Source organism: Sardina pilchardus, chromosome 4 (assembly GCF_963854185.1).
Source record: "Sardina pilchardus chromosome 4, fSarPil1.1, whole genome shotgun sequence".
NCBI classification, from domain to species: Eukaryota; Metazoa; Chordata; class Actinopteri; order Clupeiformes; family Clupeidae; genus Sardina; species Sardina pilchardus.
In genome coordinates, this window is record NC_084997.1 from 6,520,986 (window position 1) to 6,533,508 (window position 12,523).

General features: G+C 39.2%; 2 protein-coding genes across 2 annotated transcripts; both read left to right on the plus strand.

The window, feature by feature from the left end:
* The first annotated feature begins 2,921 nt into the window (after nt 1-2,921).
* hoxd10a (homeobox D10a) lies at nt 2,922-5,175 on the plus strand. The gene is made up of 2 exons (XM_062533384.1): nt 2,922-3,707; nt 4,443-5,175. Exons 1-2 carry the CDS (start codon nt 2,981-2,983, stop codon nt 4,715-4,717), a joined length of 1,002 nt encoding a protein of 333 aa, XP_062389368.1. The 5' UTR covers nt 2,922-2,980; the 3' UTR covers nt 4,718-5,175.
* Nucleotides 5,176-7,532: 2,357 nt separating this feature from the next.
* hoxd9a (homeobox D9a) lies at nt 7,533-9,831 on the plus strand. Its single transcript, XM_062533857.1, has 2 exons — nt 7,533-8,171; nt 8,532-9,831. The coding sequence occupies exons 1-2, from the start codon at nt 7,616-7,618 to the stop codon at nt 8,774-8,776; spliced, it is 801 nt and encodes a 266-aa protein (XP_062389841.1). The 5' UTR covers nt 7,533-7,615; the 3' UTR covers nt 8,777-9,831.
* Nucleotides 9,832-12,523: the final 2,692 nt, after the last annotated feature.

Here is a 12,523-nt window from a genome sequence, read left to right on the forward strand (position 1 = left end):
TGAATCTCGGTTGTTATCACACTGCACTTAACGCTGTTGTTGGTGTCAAAAAAGGGAAGAAAATAATTATACGAAAACTACCACTGAACTGTTTTCAAACGTTACAGTGGATTCATTTTCTAGTGTTTTTCTTTCATTGTCTTCATTATTCAAAATAAAATGCAAGCAGGATACTATTGCGTCTGTGGAATTTTTAGATTATTATTAGGCTATGTATTTAGTTTAATAATCATTTTAAATGTGTCAAATTCTCTTGACCCATACAACACATTTTCTTTAAATCAGCATCATGTTAATCTTGTAGGTTGGTATTATAAAATATGTGGGCCCATGGTGTTGTAGACAGTGCACCTATTTGATAAAGATGCATTTAAATGGCCTATTTGTCTCAGAACAGATCAAGGTACATATATACCTTATATAATGTGTACATATATTACAGTAAAACGTACATTTATATATAATATAGGCATGAGCCTTTCTTTCAAATGATACTCGATAATGATGGGCCTACTCGATAATCCTAGGATGAAGGAGTGCAGGAAACATTTTCGAAATCGAAATTTGCAACAAGCTACTCAGCGCTACTGATACAACCCATAAAATCATTTATAATTTTTCTTAACTGTCGTTGGTCTTTAATTATAAGGACAGTATACTCATGTATAAATATCTAATAGTATTTAGTTCAAGATGTTCTGTGGATTATCAAACGTGCAATATGACAAAAAAAAGGATAAACAATTGAGATGAATAAGCAAAAAATATACAGATAGGCAAATATGATTTGTTTTAATATATATATATTTGAATATAGTAGAATGTTTTAGAGCAGGACCTCCCCAAATAGCCGAATAGGGTCTTGTAGTGTTCAGTGCTGTTTATATCATGTGCATTGCAATAATAGCGACTATTATCAGCTCTATTAGTGAATGTAGGCTTAAATATAATTTGTGCAACACTGGTATACTGTAGAGACGCGGCCTGTGTTGCATGGCATTGTATTGTTTTAACGTTAGTACCCCTCTTGGATAAGCCTAGTTTGTGAGCTTTTGTGGGAGTAGCGCATAACATAGTAAGCACGTGTTACTACAGCCACGCCATATATTACAAGAGGAAGTGAGAGAGAATAGATCTGCACGTCGTATAACTATGAAATATGTTGATACGTAATTATGTTTGCGATTAGCAATGTAACATCCACAGAAAACGCGCGCGCAACACACACACACACACACACACACACACACACACACACAGAGAGAGAGAGAGAGAGAGAGAGAGAGAGGGGTACAGAGTGAGAGAGAGACTGTAAACTGTACAATAATCTTTAATTGCAGTAGTAGTTTATAACAGTATATTTGCGCGCACAGAGGTAGGGGTAGGAGACAAGAGTTGTGACAATGTCCATTTGGCATTGAGATGCATTGATAGGGGAAACAGCCAGATGGAACAAGCCGAATAATAGTTCAGGTGCATTTATTTAGAACCTTTAGAGTATTTTCAAAATAATTCACTATTTCCCCACAAACCAGCAACCGTTTTCTCTTTTTTTCTCTTCTTAAGATGCATTTCTATTATTATAATGCAAACAATATGCTGGTCACCTAGGATGCATAATGGCTATGCAAAGTCAATCAAAATAATACATTAAAAAAAGTGCATTTAAACTTGAACATGCTTTGGGTCATACCCACAACATATCACACATATTGTACGCCCCTACATGCTTTCTGTTCATGTGCATGTGTATTATCTTTTCGTCTGCATAGACAGTGTGCATTTTAAATTCACGTTCAATGTTCCTGTTCTGCAATCCTGCAGACAATGCAGTATAATGTTTGTTGATCTGTTGTATTCATCTGATGACCTGTATCCAATGGGCCTGGTAAAAAGCAGTGTTTCACTTTCTATATATTGCAGGTCAAATCATTTCATTGTTTCTATTTAACTTATCTTGGTAGCCTTCTAATTGGGCCTAATTGAAGATGTGTTATGTCGGTCAATTTCAGACAGACGACAATGTTTAAATGGAGTTGAAACTTACCTGCACTATAAACTGTCGCATACTACAAATCGACAGGTTTTTTTTGTTTGTTTGTTTTATTTTGTTTTTAAAGGTCTTACATAAGGAATTCTTCTTCAATTATTCATTTTTCTGAATCTTATAAATAGGCTACCGCCGGCTGTCGAGAAATGTGACTAGACAAATGGCTTCCAATATCTTTAAACTACTTAATAAATTAAACTAGGCCTATCTATAATTCAAAGATGAAGGTAAAATCGCAGTTTAGCTCTCTATTGTAGAGTGTTCATTTTGTGCAAATGCATCAATATGGAGAAGTTAAAACAAAATGTAGCCTAATGAATGAATCTGATCACCCTTTCCACAATATGGGCCTACTTCTTTAAATAAACCCTTTCCCCTGTCATTACGAATTCCCACACTGTCCTCTCTTTCAACTAAAGCGATACTTAGACACGTTATATTGATCTAATGCTGAAGTCTACGTTTGGATACATTACACACAAATAGCCTAATACCAGTTATTTCTTTCCATCTTGAACTTGGAATGACCAAACATGCTTCAAAATACAGACAGTTTCTACCGAGAATGTGTATATATCCACTTGTTTTCGTGTATTTCAGGTTGTTGTGAGTCCCATAAAGAATTCCTTTTTATCTTGCTTTACGCGTTAAACAGAAAGAGAGTTAAATGCTGTCTTTTGTCCTGGCTTAGAATCAATTTCAAGTCCGTGTTCTAGATGTCGCTGTTGACCACGTCTGCAGATCCGAATCATGTGTCAAGGAGTCCACGTGATGGGAAAGGAGGCTGCGTCTCAAGGCCATTTTCAAATTTCATTGGTGAGATTGTCATGTGGTGGTGGAGAGGCACCCAGAGTTACGCGGGGGATTGTTTTGCTAGATATGTCAGCTTACAAAGGACACATCTCTGCTCTTTAAAAAATCCTCTCCAAAATGTCATTTCCCAGTAGCTCTCCCGTTGCCAATACGTTTTTGGTTGATTCGTTGATTGGGGCTTGCCGAACCGACAGTTTTTATTCTAGCAGCAACATGTACATGCCATCCAGTACTGAGATGGGAACTTACGGAATGCAAACCTGTGGACTCCTGCCGTCTCTCGGCAAAAGAGGGGAAGTTAACCACCAAAATATGGGCATGAATGTCCATTCCTACATACCTCAAATTGATAACTGGGCAGATCCGACTAGGTCTTGCAGAATAGAGCAACCGTCCAGCCAGATTCCCACTTGCACGTTTTCACAAAACATAAAAGAAGAAAGCAACTGCTGTATGTACGACAAGAGAGCAAAGGACAGTTCGTCTGAGATTCCCGGGTACTCGAATATGATTCCAGAATCCTGCTCCGTTGAAGGTCCAGAAATCCCTGTCCCTGGCTATTTTAGACTGAGCCAAACTTACGCGACTGGGAAAAGACCGGAATACTGCCATGAGACAACGAGTCCGAACGCTACGCTGGTGCAATTAAACAGAGTGATTCCAAAATCGCAAGCAACGTCTTTTGTGGACATCGACAAGAAAATCCCCGAAACTCCACATAACCGGGAAACGAGACGGACACCTACCCCAGTGGAGAGCCCCGATCCAAAGTCACAGGAGGAGAAGAATTGTTCTACTGAAACGTCTGCCTCCAGCCCAGAATTGCCACCGAAGGAAGCGAAAGGTGGGTACAATAAAAGGATTAATCGCGTCGCGGTGTAATACGAACGCTCCAGCATCATAAAACCCAATATAAAACACAAACAACCCGAAAGTCGTAATGTTTAATGAGAGCCTTACTCAGGTTGCAGTAAAACGCTTTACAGGAAACAGTTTTCCACCGGACCGTGTTAGCATAAATATCTTTTGTTGCTGCTACCTTTCAGATATGTTTCTTCTTCTTTTATTTACAGTAGGCTATACCAATACGTATAATGCAAGATTTTCTTGAAGCAAACCATTTCTTTTGTAGGTTTTATAGTATATGTAGGAGCACTGAAGCTAATTAAAATGTAGGCTATATATTGTCTTGGTTCGTGGTTTTGTTGCAGGCTAGTGAGAATTAGTCTAATTAACAAAATTCCCCAACATTTTGCAGCTCATGTGGCGGTCCAAAATAAGGGAGCCTTCAAATACTAGGTTAGGTAATAATCATTCAATGCAATTGTGATATTCCCTACTGTGGTGTCGTAGGCAAAGACGAGCTAATGATTTTTGTGTTCGTAGACACCAGTTAACAGTTAATGCATTTTTTTTATTTTCGACCTAAACTCATGAATATAAAATAAGTCAGGATCGCTTTTAGGTACATCCATGCACAGTAGTGCAGCAATGCCTGGGGCATTTACATTGCAGCAGTGTTTGTTGTATGCTATGCTCATCCAACTGCCCCTCAATATGTTGTTTTTTCCCATTTCAGACTGCAAAACTGACACACCAACAAGCAATTGGCTGACTGCAAAAAGTGGACGGAAAAAGAGATGTCCTTACACGAAGCATCAAACCCTGGAATTAGAAAAGGAGTTTTTATTCAACATGTACCTGACTCGGGAGCGCCGCCTAGAGATTAGTAAAAGTGTCAACCTTACTGATAGACAAGTCAAGATTTGGTTCCAGAACCGCAGGATGAAGCTGAAGAAGATGAGCAGGGAAAACCGAATTCGAGAACTCACCTCAAACCTAACTTTCTCTTGAGCATGTAGACGAATGTATATTTGAGAAACCTCTTGGTCCTTTCCGAAAAAGGATTATCTGAAGACCATTGGACATTGTTTCTAGTTTTATTTTCCACTTTGCGATACTGTGATTGTTGCTACTTCATTTTAATTGTATTTTGGTGGTATTTTAAACGTAAAGCATTGTGTAATTTAAAATATATTTCACAGGGTAACATTATTGTGGTGTAGGTCTTAAATTATAGAAAATGACAGAAATTCATCCGCGGTGTGTATGTTTTGATATGGTCACATCGCCGCACGTAACCTTTACTTTTGAACCCCATTTACATTGGTTTTGAACATGAAAGCACATCTACTGTTTGTAGCCTAAGTAGTAACTAAGTCATAATAAAGTAAGTAATTTCTCGACAATTTGAAAATATATATAGGCCTACATTTCTTCTTACCACAACACTGTAAAAGTTCCTGTATAAAATGTGGTAGCCTATCCAATGTTAAAATGTGCGTGTAACTCCCAATGCATGTTTGTGGCATGTTTCTAGTAATAAATTGATTCTGTCAAAACAGGCTATTTCTCATTTGTTGTAGTTTCAAATATGTAGCTTATCCGCACTATAGGCTACACATTGTCATCACTAGTATCCCTATAGAGCTCAGAGCCCTTGTAGCCTACACAAAATCTATCCAGTAGCCGAGCCTCTATAGGCCAAATCAATTCCTCAGAAACATATGCGCTCAAATATTCAACTGACACATATGAATGCACAATAAGCACCGGAGACCGTATTCTAAAAGACAATTGCGAAAAAATGCGTCTAGAGGTGACGGTTAAGGTTATCAAGGTAGGACTGTAGAAATGGTGTCCATAGACTAACCTCCTTGAGACGAAATGGACCATTCAGGTAATTCGGCAGAGGTAAAGATATTATTTTTCAGTTCGTTGTTTTGCGGTAAGCTAGCCGATGTAGAGCTGTGATCAGGCTACAGGAGTATTTTCAAAACATCTGAGGCCCTTATGTAGCATTTATTTCTGCATCCCATTATCTTCTTTTTAAGCTAAGACTGATATTTCTGATCATTAGTAATGCTGAAGGTAGGCTAACTGCATATCAAACAATTAAACCTCAGTAAGGCGCTATAGCCTGTGTCCACACAAAAATGCGTTTAAAGAACAAAAATGCTAATATTATTGAGATAGGCCCTATTTCGACAGATACGAACGATTTGAATGGACAATGTGCGTATTTTTTACTTATAAACATCCTACATCCTACAAAAGTCAAACAAAAAAGTCTTTGTGAAGTTTCACATATTTTCATTTCAACTTCTGTTCAATCTAATATTGACCTGCCGAGGGTGCAGACACACAACTCTGCCTTTCTTTCAGACACACACACACACACACACACACACACACACACACACACACACACACACACACACACACACACACACACACACACACACACACACACAGAGAGAGAGAGAGAGACCCACAGACAAGTGTTAGTCCAATTTGTAATGAATTTGGAGTTGTACGACGACGGACCAGGGGGCGTTTGAAGAGAAGAGAATGACAATAATAATACTGATAATAGTAATAATAATAATAATAATAATAGCAGCAGCAGCAACAACAACAACAACAACAACAACAACAACAACAACAACAACAAAGCAAATCAAATATAGTAGGCTACTTAAAGTGCCATACTTTCATTTCAGGCCTATTTCTTTCACAGTATTTTAATTTCATTTCTTCTGCCTTTTAAGAGAAAATTATTGTTTAACAATTAGCTGCTAGTTGTTAACTAACCCCTTTGCCTATAGCTTATTTAATATTCAATATTGAGAGTACATTGGAGTAGCTTTGGCCTACCTACAGTGGCATGGACCGAATGCGCAATTGGTCTTGTGTCAATCAAAATGTGGATATGTCCAGTTTAGACATCGAATATAAAATGGCCTGCGTATCATAACAGCCGTTATGCTACCATATCGCACGCCAGGTCAAAAAAGAAGAGGAAAAAAGTGTGTGCATGTGCGTCTGTGTGTGCGTGTGTGTGTGTGTGTGTGTGTGTGTGTGTGTGTGTGTGTGTGTGTGTGTGTGTGTGTGTGTGTGTGTGTGTGTGTGTGTCGTGATCTATCCCGCACACATATTCACTTTTTTACGCTAGGAGTCCGTTTTATTAAGGACACATTAATGTATAATCAAATGCACCTCATAAAAGTTTTATTGATGGACATAAAAACATTATGACCTGCTTCTTAATAAATACAATCAGTACACAAGTAGTACATCCTGTGTCAAACTTACAAGACCATGTTCACAAATGAACGTTCCTTCTCATTGAAGGATTGTTCGGGGAATGTATAATGTAAGATTCGCCATTGAAACGTGGGTTCGTTATTTTACAGCATGTTATTACATTTATTTTACGAGGACTTACAAGTCAGTAGTCTATAAAATACTTTACAAGGGTCGAGTATGACATAGCCTACCTCCTGACGATATCTTGCAAGATTTTACACTTGGTTGGAATTATTTGCAGAGACATCAACGATGAGTGTCAGTTTTGAAATAAAAGGGTGTATTAATCTATGTGGGGAAAAAAATAGTCCGTCACCCTCTAAAAGCACCAACACCGTTTAAACATCAAATTCAACGGAAAAGCGTTCTTATTAAAGTTTGACAACTATTATATTTTACGCACTCATCATATGTTTACTAAAACTACGAAATCGAAGAGATCTGCAGGTCAGCGGATTGATTTACTCACTGTATTGGTAAATATGATCACGTGATTCATGTAACCAATCGCTGAAGATGAAGCCAGCAAAAATACTATGATTGTTCAGAGAGAAGGTTTCCGTAACAGTGTAACCTTTTATATGACTGCGAAGGGATCCAAATATGTCGTCGAGCACAGCTCTTAGTAACTATTATGTGGACTCTATTATGGGACATGAAGCTGAGGATGTTTACGGCGCGCGATATGTCCAGAGCTCCCACAGTAGCTCCTCCAGGCCGTCAGGTGTCGGCGGAGAAAACGCAGAATTTTCCTCCTGCAGCTTTGCACCCAAGTCAGCCGTGTTCTCCGCGTCCTGGTCCTCGCTTCACCCCCAGTCGACCGCTGCAGTGTCTGGGATTTACCACCCTTACGTTCACCAGCCTCACATCACAGGGACAGACAACAGATATGTGCGCTCCTGGATAGACCCAATCTCGAACCATGTCTCTTTTTCCGGTTTCCATGCGAGCAGTCGACAGTATGGTGCTACTGCTAAGCCTGAAACTGCATCGAAAAGGACCGAGTGCTCCACGTTTGAAGCCGAGAGCCCGGACGCTCCTGAATTCACATGTGGAACAGTGTCAGAATGCGCGGATAAAGCCACCAAAGATCCCGCTGGCAGTGATGTTTCCAGTCCTAGCGAGCCCAAAGACGAGAAGCAACAACAACTTGACCCAAGTAAGTAAAAGAAATTGCCCCGTGATTTACAGCCCTCAGAACTGTACGAGCAGGGTGTGTAAAACTGGAGTTTTACTAACCTATAAAAGTGTCTGGGCTCCTTCCATGGGCTGAGAAAGTGTCCCCGGTAGTAAATTGGTATTTACTATGAAACTGATAATAGGCTAACTGTATACACTCTATGAAGCAACTGCACATATGCACATCATTTATCCTGGTTGTTTTGTAAACAGCAGTGATCGCTGTAGTTTGGTATTTCAATCCAGACGCATAGGCCTACATCTTAAACTAGGATTAATTAACTTGTTGATCTTATTTAGCCAACATTCATCCATTTCTTTCTATATATCTCTCTTATAGGTAACCCAGCAGCTAACTGGATTCACGCACGTTCAACAAGGAAAAAACGCTGTCCTTACACCAAATATCAGACTCTAGAATTGGAGAAAGAATTCCTCTATAATATGTATTTGACACGAGATCGCCGATATGAAGTGGCTCGAATTCTCAATTTAACTGAAAGACAGGTCAAAATCTGGTTCCAGAACAGAAGAATGAAAATGAAAAAGATGAACAGAGAAAGGGGCAGCAAAGATCAACACTGACAAATCCCAGGCGGCCAGAAAAAAATGTTTCGTCCTTCTTTTATGTGTGTGTGTGTTATCAGTTGTTGTGTTTAGAATAAAACGCTGTTAGGGACCTAAACTGTTGTTTAAGTTCTTTGTTCTGATACTCTTATAGTCCATGGGGTCGGAGGAACTTCTCTCTGCTACATTAACAACCCCAATCATTTCATATTGGAATCATATGGATTCTTATTCTGTATATCTGAGCAAGGATGTTTTATCAAGCAGTCTGGCGCATAACAAGGCGTTGGATGAAGATTGATTTTAAATAATTTAAACTATTTCGACAGTGCGAAATGAAGACGCATGTGGCAACTATTCAGTGTAGGCAAAATCAAAAGCATGCTTTGCAGATTGAGCCAATTAAGAGGTTCTTGAAATATCGAATGGGATCTCCGTAAGAATTCCTAATTGTATTTACCAATAACTGCTCTTGTAAATATCCTTACGAACAAGTACGCACGACACATGAAAACTACAGGCCTATCCCTTCAAAAAATCTGTATTCTGAAATTCTGATAATAATCTGGTGAATTCTGATAATAATCTTGAATACGATATCACTCTTAGCTGAAATGTTGGAGGATCTTTGTGCACAAGCACAATGAATGATAATGGCGGCCACATAGTTTACCAGCAAATTGCTAAATGTTCACTGTGCAGGCCACTGTGAGTTGTCTTGGTATTTGAAGCAGTCACCGGAAGTCTTTTTTATTATTATTAACATAATGCTGTTTTACTGAGACACATGTTTTTTTTTTTTTTTTTTTAACTTAGTAATGTTGGTTTTGTAGCTGTTATTGCCTTTCTGAGACTCAGTTGGCAAATAAAGGCGTGTTTACAATGCTAGCGTTGATTGAAAAGAAAATTGTTATGAAATTCCAATTGGGGGTCAACTTATAGGAAACGAAGGATGTTGGACGAGGTTGCATTGTTGATGAGTATCGGCAATAAAGTGTTTGTGATTGGGAAAGGTGTTGCACAGATCCCCCAATTTATTGTAAGATCTGTACCTATAATTGCTTTAAAGCAGGAAGAAACGTGGTCCAATAAAGTCATAGAGATGGCTAGACGTCTGGTCTAAATGAGTTTATGGGCCAGGGCTGTAATTGCACCCCTCTTTGAAACCGTCCTTCTTGGGTGTTTGTGTCTGTTGCTGACAAACAAAAATGCAGACACGCTGCTGCGGCGTGTAAATTGTCTGTCAGCAAGACTGAAAAGAAATCATCCCCCAATACAGAGAAAGTCACGTTTATTCACCAACTACATTTCCTTTGGAGAGGGGCAAAACTTCACATTGACTCTCCTTCAATATACCTTTTTTATTTGCCGACATGGACAAATTGACACACATGCAAAAATACACATGCCAAAGTGCTTGCAATGGAAAGTAGCATTTACTTTTTTCGCTTTCAAAAAGTAAATTACATGTTAATAATTTAATATTTGGATGCATTTGGACCATCACAATAGCCTACAACTGAGTTGAGCATATTGTTTCACCTGATAAAAAAAAAGTCTAGAGTAATTAGCCTACGTCTTGTTGATTAGCCAGACGCGTAGATCCTAGAGTCCTAAAAACGATGCCTCTTTTTACTCCTGTTCTTGAGGATAATGCTGGGACTCATTTATTAATGTTCAGGGAATCATTTCCACTAGAGGGCAATGTGGCTCTATACTACTCCATTGAAGACCTCTGTGGAGCTCATGCCAAACCAACGACCAGTATTATTCTACAAATGGCCTTTTGATTCCTTTTGGGTGAAATCATGTAATGTGTTGTTTTTGTCTTAAGCTGAGTATAATTTTAGTAAGTAGCTATTGTTTTAATCTTTTAGTTGCAAATTACCAATTTCATAGTCAAAATAATAGCTCAATAAAAATACAGTGTTCGAAGGTTGCGACACATGGGTGTTATGGCCTATTTCATTACAACATAATTTCCAAAGACAATGAATAACTTATTCATCTATCGAAATTATATTATTAGTCCCATCTACCATATATTACTTCTACCAACTTTAAATTAGGTTGGCGATCTGGGCTCTATTAGCTAAACTATTTAATTAAGGAAGACAATATAGCCTAGCATGTGCGAAATGTTATAAAACTACAGTGCAGCCGAATTTAAAACCTGAATTTGGTTTGGTTGTTGTAGACCTAATCTGTAAAACTACATCTTAACTAGTCTGTATACTTATCCTTTCCAAATCAGGTTTTCCTCTTAGAGTAACTTACTCTTTCTGCGACCCTTTCTCTTGTATTGTTGATATGCTATGTGAATGCAATACAACACAGAGGAGTAATTTGCCTTTGCTCACATGTGTTGAAAATATTGTCAGCACTGGACACAATTGGGAAATATAACTTGGCCGTGGTGTTGCGAGGCCGTTTTGTGAATCCTGTAACCCGACGCCCCTAAAATAGGTCACAAAAAAAGATGAGGTTCGGTGTTTTGTATTTGCAAGATTAAATATAATTGTTTTATTTTCCGGTAAAACCATAATAGGACAACAAAGGCGCCTAAGATTTTTCAAATCGCACATAACGAGCGACGAGAAATGTGTGTGTGTGAGAGTGTGTGTGCATGCGCGGGTGTGTGTGTGTGTGTGTGTCTGTGTTAGTTATGCAGGCCTATGATGGTATTCAAAATAAAGACTGACCTACTACACCTAGTTAGTAATGCAGAGGAAAAGCACAAAAGCACAAATAATAATAGTAACAATATAGGCTATATTGTGAAGAGCAAAAGAAAGTAGGACTTAGTAAAAAATAATCATATGTAAAAGCTGCCCACAAATACCAATGATCCCCTTAAGGAAGAGTACCTGGTCACCCCATGAGTGGGAATCGCCCAAACGATCAGCCAACACAAAACTGAACAAAGCAGTGCCTCACCATCTGACTGATAAGGAAAATAGCAAATGTGTCCCGAGGTGTGTGTGAGGCATGAAGCGTCGCTCACATTATTCACCGACACCTGGATTTTGCGAAATCACACACACGAGAAGGCCTCACAGGCAGACTAATCGATAACAGGCACGTTCAGTCAAAATTCGCTACTGTGACATTGAAAACGATAAACTGACAGACTTGCTAGCCTTTTTTGGGTTGCCAACCTGGTGGCTTTTCACACCGCGATGGGCGAGGCATTTCCTCCCCACATTTAGCCTAGTCGTCAGTACGGGATGTGGGGTCGGAACATGTGTGCCATGTATGACAACAGCATCGGTTTCCAGTAGGCTGCCCAGGTCCAGGGATTTTATCATCATGGGAACGTAGCAATACCGCGCGCAAGTTATCAACCGAACCCTTGTGGAATTACGTGTCACAGCGAGCGCTCTAAATTTTACGGATCCGATAACTTACAAAGACAGCAGCTCTTTACGACACCGCAAGAGGCCGAGCTGCTACAATCCCACTGACTGTAAATCGTGCGGTAGTAATACTGGCGAAACACCAGAACGCCTGAATCAGGGCGCGTCTCCTTCTCAGATGTTCTCCCGGATGAGACCTCAAGGTTGGCTGTCGTAAAATTTGCTTTCACATCACGTACAGGCTTCTTGCAGCCCTCCTTTTTCTTTCAAGAATGCAGGCTTTCCAAGGGTTTGCCTGTATACCTTTTTAGTTCTGTCTGAGAAATTAATATAGCCCAATACTCAGCACCAAAGATGGGAAGCATACACTAACAATACGATAATACTTGTTGTAAAGAACGGCTCTTAC

Bases quoted from the DNA above. Each gene is read 5' to 3' on its own strand.
- hoxd9a (XM_062533857.1), top strand. From the start codon at position 7,616: ATGTCGTCGAGCACAGCTCTTAGTAACTATTATGTGGACTCTATTATG. The intron at 8,172-8,531 runs GTAAGTAAAAGA...TCTCTCTTATAG, and splicing joins GCAACAACAACTTGACCCAA to GTAACCCAGCAGCTAACTGG.
- hoxd10a (XM_062533384.1), top strand. From the start codon at position 2,981: ATGTCATTTCCCAGTAGCTCTCCCGTTGCCAATACGTTTTTGGTTGAT. The intron at 3,708-4,442 runs GTGGGTACAATA...TTCCCATTTCAG, and splicing joins GCCACCGAAGGAAGCGAAAG to ACTGCAAAACTGACACACCA.